The 27,465-nt window shown below is 47.7% G+C and overlaps 1 protein-coding gene across 2 annotated transcripts in view; it reads left to right on the forward strand.

Annotated features, from left to right (window-relative positions):
* Nucleotides 1–27,465, forward strand: part of MDN1 (midasin AAA ATPase 1) — a 765,271-nt gene that overhangs the window by 378,329 nt on the left and 359,477 nt on the right. For both annotated transcript variants that reach the window (XM_029595415.1, XM_029595414.1), the window contains exons 47-50: nucleotides 6,973–7,118; nucleotides 16,650–16,852; nucleotides 21,570–21,790; nucleotides 22,652–22,765. In XM_029595415.1, coding sequence (XP_029451275.1) covers nucleotides 6,973–7,118; nucleotides 16,650–16,852; nucleotides 21,570–21,790; nucleotides 22,652–22,765 — 684 coding nt within the window. The remainder of the gene's footprint in view (nucleotides 1–6,972; nucleotides 7,119–16,649; nucleotides 16,853–21,569; nucleotides 21,791–22,651; nucleotides 22,766–27,465) is intronic.

Genomic DNA, 27,465 nt, shown 5'->3' on the forward strand with positions numbered 1-27,465 from the left:
CTTACTGTCACGCTGGAACCCACTGTCCCAGGACTACTCAATTCGTCTCCAACTACCAGCAGAGGTACGTTCTCAGCTCCAGTGGTGGCTACAGGAAGACCACCTAAGCAGAGGAGTAAGCCTGTCCCCACCGAACTGGACCTTGCTCACCATGGATGCGAGCCTATGAGGGTGGGGAGCCCACTGTCAGGAACTGACGGCCCAGGGACAATGGAGCAAGGAAGAGGCGGGATGGAACATAAACTGCCTGGAAGCTCGAGCAGTCAGACTAGCATGCCTGCGATTCAGCCACAATCTCCGAGACAAAGCGATTCGAGTAATTTCGGACAATACTACAACAGTTGCCTACATCAACCGCCAGGGAGGAACCAGGAGCCAGCAGGTGTTTCTGGAGAGAGACCCTCTCATGGCATGAGCGGAGGTAAACCTACAAGGGATCTCTGCCTCCCACATCGCAGGAAAAGACAACCATCGCAGGAAAAGACTTCCTCAGCAGAGAGAGCCTGGACCCGGGGGGATGGACACTGTCAACCACAGCCTTCCAACTGATAGTAAATTGCTGGGGCCTCCCAGCCATGGAAATACTGGCCACCTCTCTCAGTGCCTAAGTCCCCAGGTTCTTCAGCCGCAGACGAGAGCCACACTCCCCAAGGGATCGACGCTCTCGTCCAGACCTGGCCAGAGGAAGACTTATTGTACGCCTTCCCACCATGGCCACTACTGGGCAAGATCATCCGCAAGATAGAACACTATAGGGGACTAGTTCTACTAGTGGCCCCGGATTGGCCAAGATGCCCATGGTACGCAGACATGCAAAGACTCCTTGCGGGTAATCTTCTTTGCCTTGCCTACCTCCACACAGGGATCTTTTGCAGCAGGGCCCTATTCTTCATGAAGATACATCTAGATTCTCTCTTACGGTCTGGCCCTTGGGAGGACTTGCCTGAAGAAACGTGGTTACTCAAAGGCCGTGATGGACACCCTCCTCCATGCCACATCTCTGGCATATATATGGATCTGGAGAATATTTGAAGCCTGGTGCGATGACCGCGAGATATTCCCACGGACTACCAAGATCCCCATGATTCTGGAGTTTTTACAGGACGGTATGAAGGGGTTGTCACTCAACTCCCTCAAGGTTCAAGTAGCAGCCCTCCTGCTTCAGAGCTGAAGTGAACAGAATCAGTCTATCAGCTCATCCGGACGTGGCCCATTTCCTAAAAGGGGGTAAGCAACTTCGGCCACCCCTAAAGTGGCCTGTGCCCCTATGGAACCTCAATCTGGTATTAAACTTCCTAGCGGGGGCTTCCTTCAGACCAATGCACGGTCTGTCACCACGCCTCTTAACATTGAAGACGGTATTCCTGGTTGCAATACGCTCAGCTTGTCGCAGCTCTGAACTACAGGCACTATCCTGTCTGGAACTGTTCCTTAGGTTCACTCCTGGAACGATACAGCTGCACACCGTCCCCTCTGTCCTACTTAAAGTGGTTTCCGAGTTTCATTTGAACCAAGCCACTCTCTACCATCTCCGGATGAACATAAGGACTCAGACTCATGCCTTCTTCGTCATCTAAATATCGGCAGACTCCAGGTGCGATACCTGGAAGAATTGGTGCGCAAAACGGATCACTTGTTCATTCTCCACAGCGGGAAGAATCAAGGAGAAGCGGCTTCGCAGGTGATCATAGCTCACTGGATCAAGGAAGTAATCAAGGCAGCCTACATAGAGGCAGGAAAGCCCTTACCCCTACAGATTAACATTCATTCTACTAGGGCCCAGGCAGTATATTGGGCAGAAATCAAGCTGTTGTCGCCCGCCGAGATCTGTCGTGCGGCGACATGGTCCTCCTTACACGCTTTTTCCAGGTTCTACCGCCTGGATGTTCAGGCCCGAGAAGACACAGCCTTCGCAAGGGGGCAGTACTAAGTGAGCTACGGGCAGCCTTCCGTCCTGTCCGGGAGTAGCTTTTGTACATCCCACTGGTCCAGAGTCCATCTGGCTACACGCTAGGAAGTGGAGAAATTACTTACCTGATAATTTCGTTTTCCTTAGTGTAGACAGATGGACTCAGCATCCCGCCCACGGCTGCCCCAGAGGAGGACATCGGAAAGCGAACCTCGAGATTAAGCAAATACGGGTAAGCCGTTGCCTACCCCTAGTTCAAGACATCCGCAGTTGTCCGGTGTTGGCGTTAATTGGTTGAGTGCATTGGCGTTTTCCAGTTTTTTGAATAGGTGGGCCCGATATATAATCGGAGCTTACGAGTTACCTCTGTGAGGGGAGGCAGCCGGGCGCGTCGAGTGATGTCATCCCGATGACGTTGGGGCAGGGACAGCCACGGTGGGGGGCATTCTGGGGCAGTGTCAGCAAGGAGGGGCGGCGCCAAAAGGAAACGCCGCCCCTCCAGGGCATTCCAGCGTCATCCGCCCCGATGACGCCGGAACCCGGAGCACCGCCCCTTTTGGGGCGTTCCTGCGGTCGGCGTCATCGGGGGAGGCTGGCGCAGCCCGATGACGCCAGCGGGGGTTTAAAGGGCCGGAGCCTCGTGGCATCCGGCCCTTTTCGCAGCAGAGCCGTTTTCCCACCCTCCCACCCTGTACAAGTTGTTTTGTCATGAAGAAAGGAGATGGGGATAGTAGTTGAACAACGCAATGTCGCAGCTGGGGGCGGGGACTTAGGGTAAAGGGATCAGCCGTGGGCTGACAAGCAGATTGCCGGAAGGAAAAGGGGACCACGCCTGGAGGCAGGGCCCCCCTGCTTAGTACGCGGCGGGGGGCGGTGAACGGAAGTCGCCTTGCTTGGAGCGCGGCAGGCGGCGCGGGGTGGGCGTGGTCCCGGAAGAATGCATGGCGATAGATATATACCGATGTATTGGCCCCACCAGCACCCGGGGACGAAAGGAAGTCAGTCCCAGAGTCAAATCAGTTGAATTAGTTAAATCAAGTTTAATCAGTTTTAATCGTTATTTAAGCAAATATATATGCACAATGGCTTTTCGAAGAGAATGCTGAGGTCACTGCAGGGGTATATCTAGGGTGACGTCAGCTTTGAAATCTGACTCCATCTGCTAGTAGAAGAGCACAAAGCCCACTGGTCCTGAGTCCATCTGTCTACACTAAGGAAAACAAAATTATCAGGTAAATAATTTCTCCATTTTTAGTTTTCAGAACCCTGGGGTGTATATTATCCGGTCCCGGTGTTTTACTATGGCACTCTTCAGTTTGTCAATCTGGCCTACCACATATTCCAGGTTCACCGTGATTTGGTTCAGTTCATCTGAATCATCGCCCTTGAAAACCATGCCCTGAGCAGATATCTCCCCAACATCCTCTTCAGTAAATACAAAAGCAAAGATATGGTTTAATCTTTCTGCAATGACCTTATCTTTCCTAAGTGCCCCTTTAACCCCTCACTCATCTAATGGTTCAACCAACAACCTTGTAGGCTTTTTCTCCTTCGGATGTATTTTTAAAAGTTTTTATTATGAGTTTCTGCCTCTATGGCCAACTCTGTTTCAAATTCTCTTAGCCTGTATTAGCAATGTCTTATATTTAACTTGACAGTGCTTATGCTTTATCCTATTTTTTTCTGATGGATCCTTCTTCCAATTTTTGAATGAAGATCTTTTGGCTAAAATAACCTTTCACCTCACTTTTTAGCCATGCCAGCAATTGTTTGACCTTCCTTCCACCTTTCTTAATGCATGGAATACATCTGGACTGTACTTCTAAGATAGTATTTAACAATATCCATGCCTGTTGCACAATCTTTAACTTTGTTGCTGCACCTTTCAGTGTTTTGTTTTGGTTTTTTTTCTATTTTTCTCATTTTATCAAAGTTACCCTTTTGAAAGCTTAATGCTAGAGCCATGGATTTACTTACTGTCCCCCTTCCAGTCATTAATTCAGATTTGATCATAGTGGCCCCATCTCCGTTAACTCACTAAATCCTGTGCTCCACTGAGAATTAGATTTAAAATTGCTCCCTTTCTTGTCAGTTCCTGAACCAATTGCTCAATAAAACTGTCATTTATTCTATCAAGGAACTTTATCTCTCTAGCAGGTCCTGAAGTTTCCTTTACTCAGTCAATATAGGGATAATTGAAATCTCCCATTATTACTGCACTACCAATTTGGTTAGCTTCCCTAATTTCTCTTAGCATTTCACTGTCCGTCTCACCATCTTGGCCAGGTGGTTGGTAGAATACTCCTATCACTATACTCTTCCCCAACATACGAGGGATTTCTACCCATAAAGATTTGATTGTGCATCTAGTCTCATACAGGATCTTTATCCTGTTGGACTCTGTCATCCCGGAAAGCGCCACCCTGCCACCAAGATGCTCCTCTGTCATTGCGATATAATTTGTACCCTAGTATGGTATTGTCCCATTGGTTATCCTTTTTCCACCATGTTTCTGAGATGCCAATTAAGTCTATTATCATTCACTATTCTCCCATCTTACTGCTTAGACTTTTGGCATTAGCATACAAACATTTCAGAGTTTGTTTTTTGTTTGTATTAACATTCTGTTTTTCAGTTGACAGGGATAAATTGGAATCTTTTAGCTCAGATGAGTTTTTAATTATAGGTACTTAGGACTACTTTTCTTATTTTTGGAACTTCTCTGTTGGGATGCCCTAACTCTAATGCTTCAATAGTATCTTTTGAAGATACCTTCCTCCAAACCATGTACTTCTGAGTGACTGTCAGCTTTTCCCTTTGATTTAGTTTAAAAGCTGCTCTATCTTCTTTTTAAAGGTTAGCACCAGCAGCCTGGTTTCACCCTGGTTAAGGTGGAGTTCCACCCCTTTGGAAAAGATGCCCCCCTTCCCATAAAAGGTTCCCCAGTTCCTTACAAAACTGAATCCCTCTTCCAGGCACTGTTGTCTTATCCACATATTGAGATTCTGGAGCTCTTCCTGCCTCTGGGGACCTGCTTGTGGAACATGAAGCATTTTAGAGAATGCTACCCTGGAGGTTCTTGATTTCAGCTGTCTACCTAAGAGCCTAAATTTGGATTCCAGAACCTCCCTCCCACATTTTTCTATGTTAGTTCCCACATGTACCACGACAGCTGGCTGTTACCCAGCACTGTCTAAAATCCTATCTAGGTGATGCATGAGGTCTGCCACCTTTGCACTAGGTAGGCATGTTACCAAGCGATCCTCACGCCCACCAGCCACCCAGCTGTCTACATTCCTAATAATTGAATCACCAACTATGACGGCTGACCTAACCTTTCTTTCCTGGGCAGTAGCCCTGGGGGAGACATCCTCATAAGGAGAGGACAATGCACCGCCTGTAGAGCAGGTCTTTGCTACAGGATAATTTCCTGCTGCACCAGATTGATGCTGTCCAATCATGAGACCTTCCTTCTCCAAGGCAGCACCAGGGCTGCCAGACTGGAGTTGGGACTTGGCTACTATGTCCTTGAAGGTCTCATCTATATACCTCTCTGCCTCAGCTCCTCCAGGTTTGTCACTCTCTAGCCTCCAAAGATCGGACTCCTTCTTTGAGAGACAGGAGCTCTTTGCACCGGATGCACACATACAACTTCTCACCTGCAGGTAAAAAATCATGTATGTGTCACTTGATACAAAAGACTGGGAGGCCCCGCCTCTTGCTGCTGGACTGCTGCCTTCATCTTAAATTTGTTCAGTTCCTAGTTAAATTTAGATTTCTAAGGGTGTAGGAATGTGTACAATTAGGGTCTTTTAAATGTATATGTGTATTCCCTATTTATCTGGTAGTGACTTACCAGAGAATGATGAAACTCTAAGGTGTGGGGAATTTCAGAATTTAAGTTAAAAGGCTGATCAATGTTTGGGTTTTTTTTGGGTTTTTTTTTTTACTGTGAAAGTGTCCCCTGCTTATAAATTAAAGGTCGAGCTAGGGATGGATGAAAGATGGGTAGTAGGGAAGGAAATACATATACACAAACTCCTGGTTTTTACTTCCCCTCTAACTAGCTATTTAATACAGACACACACATACAATAAATAATATACCCCATTAGTTTTTCTCCCCAAAACTTGTAAGTTCTAAAAATTTCCTCAAGCAGTTCTTACCAATCCTTTTCAGCCACCAGCAAGGTGATCCTCTCCTCTCGATGCTCCCAGTGGATTGTGGGTTACTGAACTCTTCCCTTGCAGTATATCTTGTGCTTCTAAGGTAAACTCTTATCTGTCTTTGCCACCTAACCTCAGACTCTGTGCTTTCCACTTGTCTGCATAGTATGCTTGAAATAGTCTTACTAAGTTTGTGTGCCATACTTCCTGTCTGGTCTTATTCAAATCCAGTCTGAAGACCTACCTATTTAAGGCTGTTCTGTTTTTTTTTGTTTGACAATTTTATTGGTGCATACTAATCTTCAGTACAACAAACATTATACAGAACCAATCGTGAAAGCACCATTTTTTCCCCTTTACTTCCCAAATTTTTTCCCCTTCCGTCAAATACAATCACAACTATAACCAGGAAAGAGTGAAGAACAATAATATTATAATTGATCTAGAAGCTTAAGTATGTCCAAGAATCTATGGGGTCCAGGTGGCTCTCCATTATAGATAAAGAGTCCCAAATTTGGTGGAATTGCTTCATCCTCTTGCGTTTTCCGGCTGTGAGATGGTTCAGCGTACAGAGTTGGTCTATTCTATTTAAGGCTGCTTTTAAATCTGATCTCCTGATCCTCCTCACAGCCTTATTGGGTTTAATAATTTTCTTAATAAATGAAATTGTCAAGGTCTTTTTTTTTTGTTTTTGCCCTGTATGTTTGTCTTGATTATATTGTAAGTATTAATGAGCAGGGATTATCTCATTTGATAGCGTTGCGTACATCCAGTAGTGCTATAGAAGGGAGGAGTAGTAGTAATAGTCTTTCTAAAGCAGAGCAAGGGAAAAGTGATGTTCACTGAGTCCAGTCTGGGAAACATCTGTCATGGGAGTAATTGGCAGTTTCTTTGTAGGCTCCCAGTATTCTCTCTCCTCTTTGGTTCGTGCTGCCATGTTGATCGCCCAGCAGTTACAGCGAGGCTTGGGGCTTGTCGAGGCTTTTCAAGGGTCTTGTTCAGAAGTGTATGCCTGTTCCCAGCATTCACAGGTCCACCAGAAGGTAAACTGCATGCTACTTATTCTTTTCATGTTAAACATTGTTTAATGCCTGTGATAATTGAACCTGGATAGAAGTTTGAGGCCATACTTTAAATATGTATCTCAATGTCATAAACCAACTCCTAACTCATTTGAGACTCTCTCAACATGGATAAGACCGAATGCATCCTGCTTGAAAGAAAAACCTCAATAAACAATCCAAATAATACTATGCAAATCGACAAATCAATTAAGTTAGGTGATAAAGTGAAGGATCTTGGTATTTGGATAGATCCAGAATTGAACTTTAAAAAACACATATTTATGAAAATAAAAGAAGGTTTTAACAAACTATTAATACTTAAACACTTAAAACCATACTAAATCAACATGACTTTAGAAGCATACTACAATCTCTGATTTTTACGAGCTTTGATTATTGTAATTGGCTGCTATTAGGCCCACCCAAATCAACTACACCACCGCTTCAAATACTCCAGAATCTAGAATTGTAACTGGTCATAAAAAAAAAAGGGAACACATCACTCCTGTCCTAAAAGCACTTCACTGGTTACCCATTAACAACTGGATCGAGTTCAAAGTACTCTCCAAGACAAGGTTAAACACAGTAATCCGAATACATACGCCACAGCGTAACATGGGATTGGCAAATAAGGCCCTGTTTTCAATTCCCTCAGTTGCATCTGCTCGACTTACTATGGTATGGGAGAGAGCGATTTCACTGGCAGGACCGGGCCTGTGGAACGCTTTACCAGAAAATTTAAGGATACAGAGCAATTTAAAACTATTTAGAAAACTCCTTAAAACATGGCTGTTTGAGCAAGCATATAGAGTCTGCATAGGCTAAACTGCATTTCCATACTCACCACATCATTTCACATAACTATCCAGGACCACTCTATACCAGATACTATTAAGGTTGATTGTTTTTTATGATTTATGAAGGTTAGAATCTTTGTACTAATTAACTATATGATTAACTAATTAACTATATGATTAGTTTATCTACTTTAATTTTTGTTCCTTAAGCAGAGGGGGGAGTTAACTTTCAAGGCCCTTCACACCGCAATACTTAAATCTATTTTTGTATATAGCACAGATAACAGCACAAATAAGCTGTGGTGAAACAGGGGTTTTGCATGCTTTGTAGTTTTTTTTTTCTTTCCTGTGATACTTTTCCCCAGAGAGCTCATTTCCTGTCTGCTGGCCTGCAGGTGGTGTTTGACCTCTGTACTGAAGTTCAGGCAGAGGCTTTGGATGCTGCCTTGACTGAATATGGCTTGATCAGCATACACGTCCCTGAGTACATGTAACACTGAAACATCCTGTAGTACTGTTGGCCAGATAGTACTGTGTGCCCTGATTGGCCCTGGAGACAGAAAACTTGCTTTAATGGTTCTGGAACTCTCCAGTCTACTTGGCTGGCAGTACAGAGAAAGCAGATGTCTGTGCTCAGGCCCTGTTCAGTTTCTGTGGACAGCCTTTTTCCTGACCTTCCCAAAGTAGTGAAAAGTGTTCAGTTAACATTTGCTGTATAATCCTTGTTTTACCTGTTTGTGTTTGCAGTTTAAATCTTTTATCCATTCACTGTACCTACTTTTTCTTAATAAACTTATTAGTTTGTTAGTTCTGCCTGTCTTGGACTGATTAACGATTCTGGTATTGTGTATATTTGGTCTGTGGGTGTATTTCTAAGAACTGTGTGACCCTTAGTTGTGAGTAGTTTGTGTCCCTAGAAACCACCAGGGGATAGCTTGCAGGTGGGGGAACTTGCCCAGAGGCCAGCAGGAACCCAGTTGGCAGGTTGGAGGTGGCCAGTGTAGAAGCATGTGTGAGCATGTGCAGTGTAGAAGCATGTGTGAGCATGTGCAGTGGCATCCCTATTAGGGATGCCACTGCAGTGTTATGTGATGTAAGTGTTAAGTTATTACTTAAGGAAACATGCTGGAAGCTTTGATTTCAAACTGTACTTTTACTGATAGGTTGTAAGATAATGAAATAAAGTTCTTTACACCCAACTGGTTCATTTTTAAGTAATACAAGTAAGTGCTCTTAAACAAATTTGTGACTTCTCACAATCTTGTTTAAGGTGATAAAGCAATTGATGTAGTCTTAAATTGATGATTTCTTCCCATCCCATTGGCATAGGGTAAGTTTTATACTTCCCTCCCAATGTTGAAGTATTAAATTGTATAAAATCAATTTCAACTTTATGTTCTATCTCTCCATGTAGTTTTCTCCTCTGAACTCTAGTTTCCTCACAGTACCTGAATGGCACCTGTCCTTTTCCTCCTCCTCTCAGAATGAGGATGATACTTATGTAGTTCTGTTTTCCAAATATCCAGTAGATGTTCCTGGGCAGTATTCCACACCTCTTGTCTTCTCTTTCCTCTTTCTCACCAGGATGGCAGTAAGCTGTCATTCTCCTTGAATCTTGTTGATCACAGGTTTCTCTTACATGAAGGGAACCTATGATATTAGAACAGAAATTAAATTAGCTTAACTGACTCCCAAGTTGATGGGTACTCCAAACTTAAATAAATCAATTTACAAAGATAAAATGGATTGGGAGGGTGGAAAACTCCCATCCAAATAAAAAGCTCCATGGGAGGTATCAACTCAGTAGAAAACAAGGACAGCCAAGACATGCTGCCTCTATAAAAGAAAACAGGGAATCCACGCAATAAGATGGTGGCATGGCTTTATGTACCAGAGGAGCTTACCATTTACCAGCTTCCACATAAGGGAAGCATTACACTCACTCTATTACTATTATGTCTCATCCCCACCCTAATGGTATATTCTTACTGAATCCTAGAGGGAGGTGAAGGATCCTTGAACGGTTTGTGTTTAAAGATACAAATGGGTTTTTAATCAGGAATTTTTAAATAACTCTTCCCCTTTCTTTGCGTTTGCATGTTTTTGTTATCCTAAAGTTAAGTTTGAATAGTTTTGAAACTTCAAGAACGCTTTACCTTAGTCTGTCTTTCCTCAATGAAGAAAGACCTAAGCAGACATTGCACATAAAGATAAAAATAAGAAATGTTTTAGTATATCTTCCCTAAACATTTATTTGCTGATGAATGTACAAAATGCTAAGGAGTACCCATACTTGGCTGTTGGTATGGAAAATAAAATTATTCCTTACCTGCTAATTTTCGTTCCTGTAGTACCACGGATCAGTCCAGACAGTGTGTTATGTCCCCCTTCCAGCAGGTGGAGTCAGAGCAAAAAGGCTGGCCTCTTATAAGCTGGAGCGTCCTCTCTGTCCCCTCAGTATTAAGAATATCAAAGCAAGAATATCAATAGCAAGAGAAAAACATTTGGATAGATCAAGGAATCTGTATAAAATACTCAACTTATGAACCGCATCAAAATTTTGGAAGAAACCTACCAACAGGCAAAAAACTTGCAACGTGAACCAACTGGTAAGAACCGTAATAACAGCAGAGAGCAGATAGGAAAACAGATGCTGGTAAGGAGAGCTGCTATCCCAAACCCATGATTCTGAGGGTGGGAGTCTGGACTGATCCATGGTACTACAGTAACGAAAATTAGCAGGTAAGGAATAATTTTCTTTTCCCTATACGTACCCAGATCAGTCCAGACAGTGGGATGTACCAAAGCTTCCCTACGTAGAGTGGGCCCCGGATAGCCCGGCTCGAAGGACCTGGTCGCCAAATGAGCCAAATCCAGGAGGTTGCACATTCAAGCGATAGTGCTGTGCAAAGGTATGCAACGATTTCCATGTAGCAGCTCTACATATCTCCTGCGGCGAGACAGATTGACCCTCAGCCCAGGAGGTTGCTTGAGTACGGAGCGAATGAGCCTTGATGCCGACCGGAGGGCAACGGCTGACGCCAATATATGCTGAGGCAATGGCATCCTTCAACCAGCGTGCGATCATGGTTTTGGACGCCTGGTGGCCTTGCCTGGGACTGCTCCAGAGAACAAACAGGTGGTCCGATAAGCGAAACTCATTGGTGACCTCCAGATAATGAATGAGAACCCGCTTGACATTCAGTCTCAAAAGTTCCAGCTGATCCTCGGCGGCGAAGGAAGGAAGTTCCACCGACTGATTCAGATGAAAAGGAGAAACCACCTTAGGCAAGAAGGAGGACACCGTGGACAGGGACATCCCGGAGTCTGTAAAACAGAGAAAAGGTTCTCTGCAGGCTCTATCCTGTAAACTCAGACATCCAGCGCACAGAACAAATGGATACAAGGAAGGCTGCCTTGAGGGTGAGTTGCTTGAGAGATGCGTGCCGCAAAGGCTCAAATGGTGAGCTGGTGAGCACCCGAAGGACCAAGTTGAGACTCCACGAAGGACAGAGGTGGTGAATCGGTGGCCTGACATGCTTTACTCCTTTCAAGAATCGGACGATATCCGGATGAGCGGAAAGAGGAGCTGCCTCCTGATGACGAACCAGAGCCCCAAGTGATGAGACTTGAACCCACAGGGAATTGTATGCCCAAGCCCTTGTCCAGGCCACACTGTAGGAAAGACAAAACATGTGCAATGGAAGCCTGGCATGGAGAGAGATCCATGGAAGCGCACCAAGCCTCAAACACTTTCCGGATCCAGACATAGAAAAAGGAGGTGTACATCTTTCGCGCCTTGAGGAGCGTGGAGATGACTGCTTCTGGATAGCCACGTCTCCTCAACCTCTGCCATTCAAAAGCCATGCCGCAAGACAGAAGCGATCTGCACAGTCTAAAAATACTGGCCCTTGGCACAGAAGGTTCGGTAGGTGTTCGAGGTGGAGAGGACCGTCGACCGTTAGGTTGACTAGGTCTGCAAACCATGGTCTTCGAGGCCATTCTGGGGCCACCAGAATGACAGACCCTTGATGAAGCTCTTTTCTGTGCAGCACCTTGCCCACCAGGGGCCATGGTGGGAATACATAGAGAAGGAGATTTTGTGGCTAGGGAAGGATGAGAGGATCCAGACCTTCTGCGCTGTGTTCTCTGTGGCGGATGAAGAAACGGGTAGCCTTCGCGTTCCGGAGCGTCGACATCAAGTCCAGGTGTGGGGCTCTCATCTGCTGAAGAGGAGAGACACCGCTTCCTCGGAGAGCTCCCACTACCCTGGATCTTTGCGTTGTCGGCTTAGGAAGTCCGACTGAATGTTGTCGACTCCAACTGTGGGATGCGGTGAGGCGAGAAAGGTACAGCTCTGCCCATGCCATCAGCTTGTCCACTTCCTGCGCGACATGTTGGCTCCTCGCCCCTCCTTGGCGATTGATGTATGCCCCCATGGTTGCATTGTCGGAGAGGATCTGCACCGCTTGACAATGAACCAAAGGGAGGAATCGCTGCAGGACAAGATGGATCACTCTGGTCTCCAGCCAGTTGATCGGCCATGAGGCCTGGAGTGACGTCCAAAGTCCATGAGTCGACTGCCGCTGGCACACTGCTCCCCAACCGGAGAGGCTCGCATCCGTTGTGACAATCACCCACTGTGGGACCTCCAGGTCCACTCCCTTCAGCAAGTGGTTGAGGCTGAGCCACCAGCCCAGGCTGCGGCTGGTTATGTCTGGCAGCGGAAGTTGGGCTTGAAAATCCTGAGATACCAGCTTCCAGCGGGAGAGTAACGCCCTCTGTAGGGGGCGCATATGCCCATGGCACTAAATCTATAGTAGAAGCAATAATGCCTAGGACTTGGAGTTAATCCCACACTGTGGGAGGTTGGAGGCTCCGGAAGCGCTGCACCTGCATTACAAGAGACTGAGCCTGATCCTGGTGCAGAAAGACTTTCCCGGCGTTGGTATCGAAGTGTGCTCCTAAGAAGTCTAGGGTCTGAGAAGGTATAAGGTTGTTTTTGGGGAAATTTACGACCCAGCCGAGGGAGCGGAGAAGGTGCAAGACTCGTTCCACCGCAAGAGACAGTTCTTTTGACTTTGCCTGAATGAGCCAGTTGTCCAGGTAGGGATGGACTAAGCTTCCTTCCTGACGTAGAGCAGCTGCCACCACTACCATGATCTTGGTGAAGCTGTGGGGAGCCGTTGCCAAGCCGAACGGTAAGGCCTGGAACTGGGAATGCTGGCCGAGGACCTTGAAACACAGGAAGCGTTGATGTGTTTTGAAGATGGAGATGTGGAGATATGCCTCAGTCAGGTCCAAGGAGGCCAGGAACTCCCCGCGGTGCACCGCAGCCACGACTGACCGTAAGGTCTCCCTACGAAAGTGAGGCACCTTGAGAGCCTTGTTGACCAGCTTGAGGTCCAGGATGGGACAAAAGGAGCCTTCTTTCTTGGGTACCACAAAGTAGACAGAATAATGGCCTAATCCTCGTTCCCTCTGTGGCACCAGGAGGATGGCCCCGAGGGCCAAGAGGCGGTCGAGCGTCTGTTGGACCATGGCCTGCTTCTGAAGGCTTCCGCAGGGGGAGAAGAGGAACCTGTTCCTTAGGGGTCGAACAAACTCCAAAGTGTAGCTGTGTCTTAGAATGTCTAAGACCCATTGATCTGAGGTGATCTTGATCCACTCCTCGTAGAAGAAAGACAGGCGGCCGCCTATCCTGGGAATGGAAGAGTGGGTTGGCAAGCCTTCATTGGGAAGACTTGGCAGGAGCCCCGTGGGGGAGGTTGTCCCGAACTGTTCTCCGGCCATGAAAGGGATGAGACAGGACTCAGAGCGTGAGGAAGGTGGCCTTTGTGCTGGAGGCCTGGTCTGACGAAACAGTCGTTGCCCACGGAAGCAAGATCTGTAAGAGCTGAAGGCCCGAAAGGTCCTTGGCCGATCTTCTGGCAGCTTATGGACTTTGTTCTCCCCGAGTGACTTGATGAGCTGTTCCAAGTCCTCGCCGAAAAGCAATTTTCCTTTAAAAGGAAGCGATCCCAATTGTGCCTTGGAAGATGAGTCAGCTGACCAGTTGCAAAGCCAAAGGGGCCACCTGGCTGAGACAACTGAAACTATGGACCTGGCAAGGACCCGGAGGAGGTCATAAAGAGCGTCCGTCCCATAAGCCATGACTGCTTCCAGGTGCTCAGCCTACTGAGCATCCTCGGGCGGCAAATCCTGGGCACTGAGCAGTTGCTGTAGCCAATGAAGCCCTGCTCGCTGCATGAGAGAGCTTCAGACAGCAGCCCGGACCCCCAGAGCAGACACCTCAAAAATCTGTTTGAGGTAGACTTCCAACTTACGGTCCTGCAGATCCTTTAGGGCCGTTCTGCCAGTAACCGGAATCGTGGTGCGTTTCGTAACCGCTGACACAGAAGCATCCACTTTAGGGACCCTCAGGAGCTCCAGGTATTCTTCAGGTAGAGGGTAGAGCTTATCCATAGCTCTGCCCACTTTGAGAGAAGACTCCGGCGAATCCCATTCTCTAGTCAACAGTTGCAGTAGCATCAGATGGAAAGAGAGTTCGAGAAGGATAGTGCAGACCGGCGAGGAGTGGGTCGCCATTCCGGGATGATGCAGTAGGAGTAGGAGGGTCCGGTGGACTATCTATGTCCAGCTCGGCTAGGACGTGAGGAATCAGGGGGTCCAACTCATCCCTTTGAAAGACGCAGGACCCTTGGGTCATCCCCTTCCACCTGCACGGGAGAACAAAGGTCATCCGTGTCTGGATCATCCGGAGCGGATACAGGTGGTACGACCCGTATCCTGGGAGCTGGCTGCTGTCCCCCTGCTCCAGTGGGGGCCGGGAGCTGACTGGCTCCTAGTGTAACCCCTGGTTGGGAGGTCCCCACGTCTTCCTGGGATCCAGAAAGCTGACCACAGCCTGGATCTGACCAACGAATTACTTTAGGAGGTAGAGGCCCCGCAGCAGAGCCCTGCTGGTGGCTCATGCTGGCCAAATATGCACTGTGTAACTCTTGTGAGGAAGGTCGGTATACAAAAATGATCAATAAAATGAAATCAGTGGAGAAAGGACCAGTGGGGAGGGCCTGACAGAGCAAACGCCGGGGGGGGGGGTGTTCCCATGGGCTACGCTGAAGGAGGCTGCAGGTCCGGAGGAGTCACTGGAGAGAGGTCAGTCAGGGCCTGGCTGCACGGGAGCTGGTGGCGTGAAATCCAAAATGGCTGCTGTTCCCGTGCTGGGTGGGAATGGGGCCAGCCTCACTGCGAGACGCGCCTGTGCGCATGAATGAAGCTGCTCTGCCGCTCGTGAGGAACCCTCCCCGCTGGGGAGACATCTCATGCAAATGCCCTCCCTGGAGAGCCGCATACCCAGCTCTCCACAGGCGCAGCAATGAGATGGGCGTGGCATGGCTGTTCGGCAGAGCAGCAGGCTGACTGGAGCGGGAAGCAGGAGTCCGCTAGCAGAGAAATGACAAGGCTTAGAAGCCTGAAAAACATAGTAGTAATGCTTCTCTGGAAAACACTGCTCCGAGGCAACGACCTCTCAGGGCAGGGCATTATGTCGTGGGGGGGGGGGGGAGGGGAGAAGAGAGAGGCTGGACCACCAGCGTGCACCCCTGAACCCTTGAACTCCCTCCAGAAGAAAAATGCTGTACCTGAAAGTAATAAAAAAGGAACAGCACTCACCCCCAGAAAGAAAAGAACCACTGGCTCCGCTTACAAGTTGGAGCCTGGAGCTGAGGGAGTGAATCCCTGAGAATCTGAGAGTAAAATTTGTTATAAAGTTCTCCTTTATTTTTTTTTTAATTAGAGATCCATCCAAGAAAGAAATACTTCAAGAGAAATAAGAAGGGAAAAAAAGTTCCCCTTTGTAAGCTAAATGGAGGACCGAAGGGACTGCTACCTTTCACCTGCTGGAGTCAGAGAAATACTGAGGGGACAAAGAGGGCACTCCAGCTTATAAGAGGCCAGCCTTTGAGTTTTGCTCTGACTCCACCTGCTGGAAGGGGGACATAACCCACTGTCTTGACTGATCCGGGTACGTACAGGGAACCCTATATTAACACAATTACCTATAACTTGGCCCTGCAAACTCTAAATGAATTGGATCCGCGTTGGAGCTGGTTCTGTGAATTTTCCTACTGACACCATCACAAAAATTCTGAGTTCTGATCCTCAGTGTTGGAAGAAACAATAGTCACAAACCATTCAAGGGCTACTTGCCGCAAGCGCCTTACCCAGCATTTCCCTTGTTTCTTAAGAGATGTACTAGTGCGATCTCTGAGATTCTAGGTGTTCCCTGTTGCAATGAGAAACTGAAAAGATGACACAGGTGACAGTTGCACAAAGCTGTCAGGCATCCATTGGATAAGACTATTTGGGGACTTAGACAGTTCATACAATTTCAAGCTAACAGTCCAGCTGTTAGGGCTACACTTTTTTTCTCCAACTCTTAGCCATGAAGTAAATTAGAGAGCTGAAGGTTTTAAGGAAGTTAAAACTGCTGATGAGTTTGTGTTAAGTATCTGCAGTGTGATGACTTAAAAAACCCTTAACAAGAAGGGGAGGGGGTGACTTGCACATAGCAGTAGTTAAAACCCTGAGCAAATTACTGGGCAGACTGCGTGGGCCATTTTGACCTTTATCTTCCATCATACACAATGTTACTATGTACTACATCTTTGATGGCTTTAAGTGAATATCTTGTATCTCTTTTCTTACTTAGCACCTCCAGGAGATAATTTCAAGGCAGGTTTCAGCTTTGGCCTCTAGTGAGACATGGGGCAACTGCTTGCTGAGCATGGGCCTGTGGCCAGACTCTATGCCTTCAGCCCTATTCACAGCTGAGGACTCTATTCTGTCTACGGTCTTGAGGGATGGACAGGTCCTTATGTATTGTCTGAATAGGCTGAGCCTGAAGAACAGCAGGTGAGTAGGAGCATTCAAATTTTTTTCTTGTATTGTGGCTTTTGCTGCCTCCTTTATTTTATTTTTTTTCTAACACCCTCCCCTCATTTTCTTTTTTCTAACAGCTTTCAGGTCTATTGGAACAGATCCCTACAAGAGCCAGGGTGTCCATGAATTTGAATTCAGAATCACCTTGGGTTTTGCCCCATTTTTGAACCCTTTCCCCACTCCTGTTTAGCCCAGTCATCCCAGTGGCGATTCTTGGCCAGAGTCCGTAGATTACCGTTCCCTTTTGGAAGCCAACATAGGATGTGTGGGCACCCAGTGTCAGTACATGCAAGAATCTGGGACTTCCTCACAAGGGCAGCAAACAGCTTGGGGCATAAACCCTTGGTTTCTTGCACAACGCTGCCCTGAGCCCACAGGCTGAGCCTCTTCTCTGGGTTTCTCTGCAGTCCCAGAGCACTTCTAAAGTTAATCCCAGCATGTGTGGTGCTGTGGTGCTTACAGGGAGGAATAAATCTTGTTGCGGCAGTTTTCCTGTTGGGACATCCCATTCATTACTTCATAGATCTTTCACTCTTGGTTGTCCAAGCATATTGCATTCAACCAAAGCATAGTTCAAATTAATGCTGTTTCCTTTTCGCCTAGACAGGCCAGGCCACATAAGTGGGTTATGCAGTCCTGCCAGCAGATGGAGATGAGATCAGACACATTGACATCACTCAATGTATAGATATAGATAGATATCTATCAATCAACCTGCCAGTATTCTCAGTCTCCAGCAGATGGATGTAGATAAGCGTAATCAGGCAATGGACTAAGGTGGTTGGAGGCCATGGGAGGCTCGGCGGTGTGCTCTCTCCCCCCTCCCATAACCAGAAATATTTGTGCTCTCATCCAGGGAAGGCTGAGCTCAGGTAAAGGAAAGTTTAAAAAAAAATAAATAAAAAGAGAGGGAGTAGGGAAGCTTTATTTCCTCTATTCTTTTCCTTACCTGGTCTTCCCTTGGCGTTGGTGGTTGGCGTCTTTCCCCTTCTTTCCTCTCACTTCTTTGGGGATTTATGGGAGCAGTGGAGGAGGCGCAAAGTGTTGAGTAGCCTTTGGCTAGGTCCTGATCTTCAGGCTTGGTTGCGCCATCTGCATAGTAGGCCAGGCAGCTTTTTTCTTCCTGCACGCTTGCATGTGCACATTCTTGCCTCTTGGCAGTGTAGTGACGTCTGCATGCACTTGTGCACTTAAGCTCACAGTCTTTCTTTATGCGCGTAGTTATGCGCCAGGTGTGCGTACTTGTGCGGCCTTGCAGTGAGCATGTATTTGGGTGTGTACCTTATTTTTGGCCATGCAAACAGCCACATACAGCTTAGTACGGAGAAGTATGGCGCCAGTGACAAATTGCTTAGTGTTCTGTGCTGCTTACCATATAAGGATAATACAGCCAGAGTTTTCTGCGAGTCTGGATGCTTGAGGTGATTTCTCTATTACTGATTTTGCTGATGCTGGTCCATTCACTCGGATGGAGGGGAGTGGAACTGGAGGCAACACAATGGAGCTGTTATCTTCTTTCTTTCTGATGTCCAACATCTTCGTGGAATGTTCTGTCGGAGTGTCCGATTTAGACTTATGTGGACCCATCCTTTTCCTGGGTGGAATTTTTCCAGGGTCTACAGACTTTTCTGCTGGTTTGCCAAATGGAGATGATCCCTCCTAATTCGGGTTTGTGTAATCGAGGTTCCCATTTGTCAGCTACGTTGTGCAGTGAAGCGGTCCCTGGTGGTGATCTGGAAGATGTAGATAATGATACATCAGATGACTCTGGGGATTTGGGTTTCTCCTCTCTGGAAGAGGGGGAAATTCCTCAGGATATGTAGCCACATAAGACACTGCGCTGTTCATTTTTTTTTTCATATAGAGATGTTTGTCTGAAGATGCTTGGTGTGACTGGGGGTGACTGTATGGGTGTGCAAAAGGACCCCCTACTGGTCACCCTACGCAATACTTCATTTTTTCCTCTCCTAGATGCACTTCAAGAGTTGATTGACCTTGAATGGAGGGCTCCAGAGGCAACCTTTTAAAAGGGGGTATGTTTTAGTGGGTCTGTACCCCTTAGATCCAAAGGCCAGGGTCAGTTGTGTTTCCTGAAGGTGGATGCACTGATGTGTTCTGTCACTAAGTGGACCACCATTCCAGTGGAAGGGAGGGGCAGATCTAAAGGATGTTCAAGATAGGAAAATTGAGGATATCCTTAAGCAGGCCTTTGGGGCCATGACAATGAATTTACAAATGTTCTTGTTGCTCTCTGGTGGCTCAGGCTTATCTGCATCTCTCTCAGGGGGACTGAGGGAGAAGGGTAATGGAACCAGGAACTTCCACCTTAGCTGATGCGTTATGTGACCTGGTTCTAACCATGATAGCAGCTAGGCATCAGCTGTGGCTACGCAGTTGGTCTGTGGGCACAATTTACAAGTCCAATCCCACAGCATTACCCTTTAACGATTCTCTCTTATTGGGCAGGGAGTTAGAGAAAATGGCAAATGGATGGGAGGGAATCCCAGGTCCTTTGATTGCCGGAGGATAAAAAGCCAGCATTACTTCCTTTTGGGGCAAGAGGCTGCTCTAGAGATTACAGGTGTTCTCATCCCTATAGGGGAGCAACTACTCAGAGGCTTCATCCTTTTGGTTGATCTGTCCTTTCAGACCAGAAAGCTTTGGAAGGATGGAGATTTCAGGAGCAGAGCAGAGATGAAATCTCCATCCTTCCAAAGCTTCACAGTGAAAGTATCTTCACTGTGAAAGTATGCAGACTCACCTTCTGGTACAGGAGATAGGTGACATCTCTTGCTTTTATCAGGGGGGGGGGTGTTTCCAGATTGTCAGACTAATGGGTCCTGGAAGTGGTAAGGGATGGCTATGCTCTAGAGTTTCTTCACATTACTCTGGATGCCTTTATGGTCTCTCCCTGCAATTCTGTACAGAAGAGTGGCAGTGGAGACTACCTTAAGGAGGCTGCTGGATTTGAAGGCCATAATTCCAGTTCCTGAATCACAGGAAAATACGGACGCCTATTCCATTTATTTTGTCATACCCAATCTTCTGACTGCTGCTTAGGAAGAATCTTTTGTGTCAGGGACCTATTTACTCGATAATATGGATCGGTTTTGTCATACTGTTTGTCCCTTAAGCAGGCTCAGTTGTTGATGTGTGGCTGTTCTGTAGAGATTTCCACTTTGTTCCAGATCAGAAAATGTACTATGTCTCTGGTTTATGTTAAGAGTTTGGAGGATTTTCGAGGCCTCTTGTGAGAAGCAAGGTTCTCAGCCTCTGCAAGTGGAAATTCCATTACTTTTGGAATTTCTACAGGAAGGCTTGCTTAACGGCTTGGCCCTTAACACTCTGAAAGTTCAAATAGCAGCTCTCACTTGTTATAGGGAGGGTGAGTCAATGGTGGGCCATTGTCGTCTTATCCAGGTGTGTCCCAGCTCTTGAAGGGAGTTAAGCATCTTCATCCTCTCTTGCGGCTACCGGTGCTTCTGGGGGACCTTAATTTGGTCTTGAATTTCTGGGCGGGTCCTACCTTTTGCCCGCTACTTGATGTCTCCTTGTGGCTGCTTACCTTGAATACAGTTTTTCTTGTGGAAATCTGTTCAGCACGTCAGGTTTCTGAGCTGCAGACTCTTGTCTTGCCATGAACTGTTTCTGCACGTGACTCCGGGGGCGGTAGAGCTTCAGACACTACCTTCCTTTTTTGCCGAAAGTGGTTTTGGAGTTTCATTTGAATCAGTCTATTTCCCTACCCATGCTGGACAGGGATAGAGATGAGATTGAATATTGTCTTTTGCGTGCCTTGGATGTCAAGCGCCATCTGATGAAGTACTTGAAGGTTACTAAATCTGTCAGGAAGTCTGATCAATTTTATGCTCCATGGTGGAGGTAAAACAAGGTGAGCCAGCAACTATAGCCCGTTGGGTTAAGGAAATCATCACAGCCACATATGTGGATGCAGAGATTCCTTTGCCTAAGCAATTAGAGTGCATTCCACTAGGGCTCGGGCAGTATCGTGGGTAGAGCTTCAATTGTTTCCCATTGAGATTTGCTGATCAGTGACAATGTCCTCCTTGTGCATCTTTTCCAAGCATTACTGCTTGGACGTTCAGGCTTAGGAGGATGCTGCTTTTGCACGGGTGGTGTTGACTGGACCACAGTGGCCTCTTGCCTGGCTTGGGGTGATACTGGTGGTCCAGTCCTTCTCCCGTTGAGACCCCTGAGATGTTTCATGCCTCTGGTCTCCTGTTGTCAGAAGTAAATTCCTCTGTCACTTTATTGTGCTCAGATTTGGAAAGGAAGGTAATTTAAATCCAAAGAGCACACCCTGATTTCTCTGTTCCTGGTTTCACTGAATATACAAAAGACATAGTAGTTACCCAAAGTCTAGCTTTTATTTCAGTGCTAAGATTTTATTTGAGAATTGTAAAGAAAAGCCATGGGACTTGTAATAACTTAACATTTCCAAGGCAAAGAGTGAATAGTAAAGAGAGAAGATGAGTTACTTTCAGTAGATAATGACCTTGGTTAGATTTGAGCCGGTAACCTAGAGGTTAAGAGCTCTGTCAGTCTGTGCCAGTCCCCTTTCTTTAGATACTGTTACAGTGAGCTATGTTGGCCTGCTGGTTTGAGATCTAAAAAGATGCTCTCTGGCATGATCTCTGCCTCTGACCATAAGGCACTTTTAATGTTTCAGGACATCACCACTTGTGCTGCAAGATCTGCAGAAAGTCATGCAGTCCAGCAGTGCTGAGGGTCTCCAGTTCAGAGCCACAGAGACCCAGACTGAGTGGCTGGAGGAAGCTGGGGCCATGTCTGCAGCTATTAAATTGGTCACAGAAAGGGCAACAAACCAGGACTGGACATTAAGAGTCAGATGGCTTCACCACTTAGCTAAGAACGTGCCCCAGGTGCTAGGTAAGTAAACAAACTTTTCACGCTCTTTTCTGAGATGATTTCTTCCCCTCCCCACCTCATCATTTTGTAGCTATAGGCAAAATTTTCGGAAACTGAAGCCCTCCACTGTCATTCATTGCTAGTTTGCTTGCACTTTTTCCTTTAACCCCTGCCAATCTAGGAGCCTTGCAGTGCCCTCTCCCCCCCCCTCACCATTCGATACAGGTGGGATGGAGAGCACTGTGCTGTTAGTGGCAAAGCTCTGGCCACCAGGCTAGCAGCAGTACATTCTCTGTTGCCAGAGCCCGGCTTCTGTTATCCACTGCTGGATTGTCCAGGCTAAACCGCTGTTTATTCCAGGAAACACGCAAGACTCTTATTTCCAGGCTGTGTGTGAGATTTGTTTTGAGCTTCTCCCATTTTGTTAGATTAGCACAGTACAGCCCCCCCTGCTTACTGGGGATTTCACTTTGATATTATTGTTCTGATCCCTAGAAGATGATAGAGGATATAATGCTGCTAGACCTAGGATCGGGGTGATAAATCACTGCAGTTGGATATACAGCTCAGGAGAAATCTGTAGAGCTGTCATCAAGAGAGCCAAATGCCTGCTGCGTTATGTTAGTCTCCCCGAGCAATACATTCTGGTGCGCGTGCCTGTCACGGTGTGGCCGCTGTGAGTGCTTCAGATTAGGCTTCTTGAACAGAATGTAATATTTAAAACTGTTGCTGTGGCAGATGTTTGTTTAAATATGAACAACTGTTTGGGTGGGGATGAGGGATCCGGTAATTAGGCACTTTAAATGTAGAAGTAAAATATCTTTACACTATGTGGGCTGTCGCCTCCTCACTGAACTCCTAGACTTCCCTCTGTGTCTGCAGATTCGGTGATTGTTCGGCTAGAGGCAGGCGCTGAAGCTCTGAACAGCTTTTACACAAGTGCGCTCTCTTCTGGAACCACTAGAGTGATCAAACTCTTGCAGCCAAACATAACAGGTAGTTTTAATTTTATGCTGTTCTGTTTTTCAATTAGTTCATATTCTCACCTTTGTGTTTGTCATCCAAAATCCATTGGACTGGCCTTTCCATTGGAGTTCATCCCAACTTTTGTATTCTTTAGAATTCGACCAATGTTCATCTGATTTAGTATGATTAAGTGTAAAACAATTTTTCTCCTTTGACCGGCATCCTGCATTAGTTTTAGTAGTATAGACTGCAGGGGAGCATTTCACATGAGCCAGCTTTTGAGTTGGCTAAGTTGACTTACAGCTTTAAATTCTATAAAAGAAACAGATGAGAAATTTGTTTGGAACTGTATGGAGTATTTTTGTTATCAGTTTAAACCAGTTTTTACCATAATTTTATAAACATTGCTGCAGGCCGGTGATGTTTTCAACCATTTCTCCCCCATAAAGCAGTCTGGCATGTGCAGGGCCTGGGCTCAGATTGTGCATGCAGCAGACAAATATGGGAGCAGCATGCACATGGATGCTATAGCTGTGATTGCATGCCTGCACCTCTGGAGGAAGAAGGAAGCGGCTGGTGGAAATGGGAGTCCAGATTCACGGTCAGAGTTACATTGAGGACCGCAGTAGTGGGAGGAAGGCCAGAGCTGTTACTGGTAAAAGAAAAGGCGGGAGAAAGGCCACTGTGGAGGGAGGCATAGGGAACTCTGACCTGTTGGAAGGAAGAGAGAAGGGGACGTGGGGAGAGGTGAAAAGAAAGATGCTGGGTGAAGGTGAGGGGGAAAGAGGGGAGAAATTTTGGGGAAATGAGCAGGAAGATGCTGGAGAGAGGAAAGGTAGAAACAAGGGAGAGACTAGAGGGAAAGGGGTGGAGACAGAAGAAAAGGGGAGATGTGGGGAGAAAGGGAAGATTTTGGGGAAATGAAGAGATGCCAAGGGGAAGAGGGAAGATGCTGAGTGAAGATTTTTAATTTTCATGTAACTGCGTAAGTGTGTTTTTTTTTTGTTTTTTTTTTTTTTTATAATATGGCTGACATAAAAGGTTTGGGAATCCCCTATTCCCTGTACATACCCGGATCAGTCCAGACTCCTGGGTTTTGCCCGCCCCCCCCCCCCCCCCCCTAGCAGATGGAGACAGAAGTTTATCAAACAAAACTCTGCCTTATCTAGGCTGGTGCCACCTACAGTCTGGCAGTATTCTTCTAGCAGGTGGAGGAGGTGCGAAACCTACAGTCTGTGCTGAGGCCTAGTTTTTCAGTTCTAGATAGTATTGTTAGCTGGGTAAAAAGAAAGATAAAGTTAGAAGAAGGTATAGGACCGCAGTGGTTTGCCTGCAGGTCCAGTCTCCCGCCTCCCAGGGGGTTGTGAGGTCCTGAGGGGACCATCCCCCCTGGTTTCCGAGGCCACTGAGTGGGGTGCTTTGCCCTCCTGCCAGCTTGAATTCTTGACTGGGGGTGATACTGAGGAGCCCTGCACACTCCCCCCAGTTGGTCCAGGACCCGGAGGCTATTGGGCAAGTATATTTAAAAAAAAAAAGTTAAAATTTTTTTTGTGTTCTGTCTGGGTTGATTCTCCTTCCCTTCCGGTCGCGTTCGGGGGCTTGCATGCCATTTTCGCCTCTTTCCAAGTGATTTTCAGGTGCTGTTTTCACTGCAGAATGCCACGTCGGGCTGCTTGTAGGGCCTGCGGCGCCATGCAGGCGCGACTGTCCCGGGACATTTGTGTCCAATTGCCTCTCCGGAGGCAAGGGAGTCTCTGCGGCCCCGGGCAGGGTCCTGGTGAGGGTCCAAACGGTGACCGGAGCATTTTGGGGACTTAGTCTTCAGGTGCCGACCTGTTCCCGCGGAGCACGGGAACAGGCGCCATTTTGGGTTCAATAGGGTCAGCTCCAGAGGGAGCGGCCGCCATTTTGGCCTTGCTGGTTTCCGTGACTGCCAAGGCACCGGCGGCGCAGGAGGAGGACGACCCCCACCGCGATTGTCACGCAACGTCCCTGAGGGGGGACAGACCTGTGAGACCCGACTGCGCTGCCAATCCAGAGGTCCCTGAGGGGGATCAGACTGATTTGTCTTCAGACTCTTCTTTTTCGTCTGATTTCGTTTTGCTTATGCATAAAGCCTTCAAGGCCCGCAAAGCGGGCAGGAAAAGAGCACATGGACCGGACCCCTCACTGGGGTCTGGGAAACGGGCCGAGCCCACTCAGGACCCGGATCTCATGGAGGGGCCATGCCCTTTCAGATTGCGGACCCCTCTGGTGGATCTGGATTCCTCTTCGGATATGGAGAATCCGGAGGACCAGCCGGAGGACCCAGGACCTGCTCTTCCAACCCCCGAGGGGGGTTGAAGGGGACGGTGACCAACTGTCCAGAAATCTGCGAAGTGCCCATGGGGCAGACGGTGATGACCCAAAGGTGGTCCTTCTCTTTCGATGGGATGAACTGGGTCCCCTCATTCCGGCAATACTCGGGGAATTAGGGATACAGCTGCCTCAGGAAGAGTCCAGGGTTGGAGCTACGGACCCGGTGGTGTTGGGCCTGAGGGGGTCCTCCCTCAGCTTTTCCCTTTCATTTTTCAGCAACGGATTTGCTCTTCAAGGAATGGGATACCCCAGACTTAGGCCTCAAGGTGGCTAAAGCGATGGACAAGCTATACCCCCTGCCAGAAGGAGGCCTTGGAGCTGCTAAGGGTCCCTAAGGTGGATTCAGCTGTGGCGGCTGTCACGAAGAAGACCACCATTCCGATTACCGGGGGGACGGCTCTTAAAGACTTGCAGAACCGTAAGCTGGAGATCAGCTTAAGAAGATATTCGATTTCTCTGCACTGGGGATTCGTGCGGCTATCTGCAGTAACCTGTCCTTGCGAGCAGGGCTTCGTTGGGTGCAACAGCTACTAGCCAACGACTTGCTTTCCCCAGAGGAAGCGCGCCAGGCGGAACGTCTGGAAGCGGTGATTGCTTACAGTGCGGATGCCTTTTATGATTTGCTTCGCACATCGGCCAGATTCATGGTGTCGACAGTTTCAGCACGTCGCTGCTTGTGGCTCCGCCATTGGGCAGCGGATGTGTCCTCTAAATCACGGCTGGGTTCATTGCCGTTTAAGGGCAAGTTGCTGTTTGGAAAGGAATTGGAGGATCTGATTGAGTCCCTAGGCGAGAACAAGGTGCATCGTTTGCCAGAGGACAGACCAAAGTCGAGAGGTGCTCTGTCTTCCCGTTCCCGATATAGGGGAGGTCGGAGGCTTCGGACTTCTCGGGGGTCAGTTTCCTCCTTCCACCATAATGCCAACAGGCAGCAGACGTACTCTCAGTCCTTTCGCGGGCGCCGTTTCGTCAGACCGGGTGCTGGTCAGAATGCGCAGGGTGGAAAGCCCTCACAATGATGTGCGGCCGGTCCATTCCTCTGTACCAGTGGTCGGAGGCAGGTTGTCTCGGTTTCCACCCTGCGCATTCTGACCAGCACCCGGTCTGACGAAACGGCGCCCGCGAAAGGACTGAGAGTACGTCTGCTGCCTGTTGGCATTATGGCGGAAGGAGGAAACTGACCCCCGAGAAGTCCGAAGCCTCCGACCTCCCCTATATCGGGAATGGGAAGACAGAGCACCTCTCGACTTTGGTCTGTCCTCTGGCAAACGATGCACCTTGTTCTCGCCTAGGGACTCAATCAGATCCTCCAATTCCTTTCCAAACAGCAACTTGCCCTTAAACGGCAATGAACCCAGCCGTGATTTAGAGGACAGAATCACATCGGATCAGTGGGTCCTAGATGTGATAAGACACGGTTATGCGTTAGATTTTGTATATCAGCCTCGCCAGTGCTTCCTGGTCTCGCCCTGCGGTTTTGCAGCCAAACGCCAGGTGGTAAGAGAGACTCTATGTCTTCGCGATCTCGGTGCGATTGTTCCAGTCCTGCTGCCCGAACTTCGCAGGGGCCGTTACTCCATTTACTTCGTGGTTCCAAAAAAAGAAGGAACCTTTCATCCCATTCTCGACCTACAAAGGGTCAACAGATGTCTGCAAATACCTCGTTTTCGTATGGAGACCCTGCGGTCCATGATTGCTTCGGTGCGTCAGGGGGAATTTCTAGCGTCCCTGGAAGCGTATCTTCACATCGGGATCCAGGCTGATCACCAGCGATTTCTAAGGTTCTCCGCATTGGCTCAACATTACCAATTTCAGGCACTGCCGTTTAGCCTTGCCACTGCACCTCGGACTTTCACCAAGATTATGGTGGTGGTAGCAGCGCAGCTTCTCAGAGAAGGTTTTTTGGTGTATCTGTAGCTGGACGATTGGCTGATTCACGCAAAATCGGAGTTGCTCTGTCAGGAAGCAATTCGCCAGGTGCTTCAGTTGTTGCAAGCTCTCGGCTGGGTAGTCAGTGCATCCAAAAGCTGACTCGTGCCTTCCCAGTCTCTGGAGTTTTTGGGAGCTTTATTAGACACTCGGGGAACAGTGTCTCTCACAGTGGAACGCATGTACAAGTTGCAGGGTCAGGTGCGAAACTTGTTATCCAAGCGAGTTCCGATAGTGTGGGATTATCTTCAGGTGTTGGGGGTCAATGACTTCGACATTGGAATTGGTTCCCTGGGCTTTCGCTCATATGTGGCCTTTACAGTCAGGATTGCTTTCCTGATGGAAATCAATGGTATCAGAACAATTTCATCTTCCTTTACCCCTGACAGATTCAGCTTGGTCCAGCCTGGATTGGTGGTGGTGTCAGAGCAACTTACACCGTG

Source organism: Rhinatrema bivittatum, chromosome 3 (assembly GCF_901001135.1).
Source record: "Rhinatrema bivittatum chromosome 3, aRhiBiv1.1, whole genome shotgun sequence".
Classification (NCBI taxonomy): Eukaryota; Metazoa; Chordata; class Amphibia; order Gymnophiona; family Rhinatrematidae; genus Rhinatrema; species Rhinatrema bivittatum.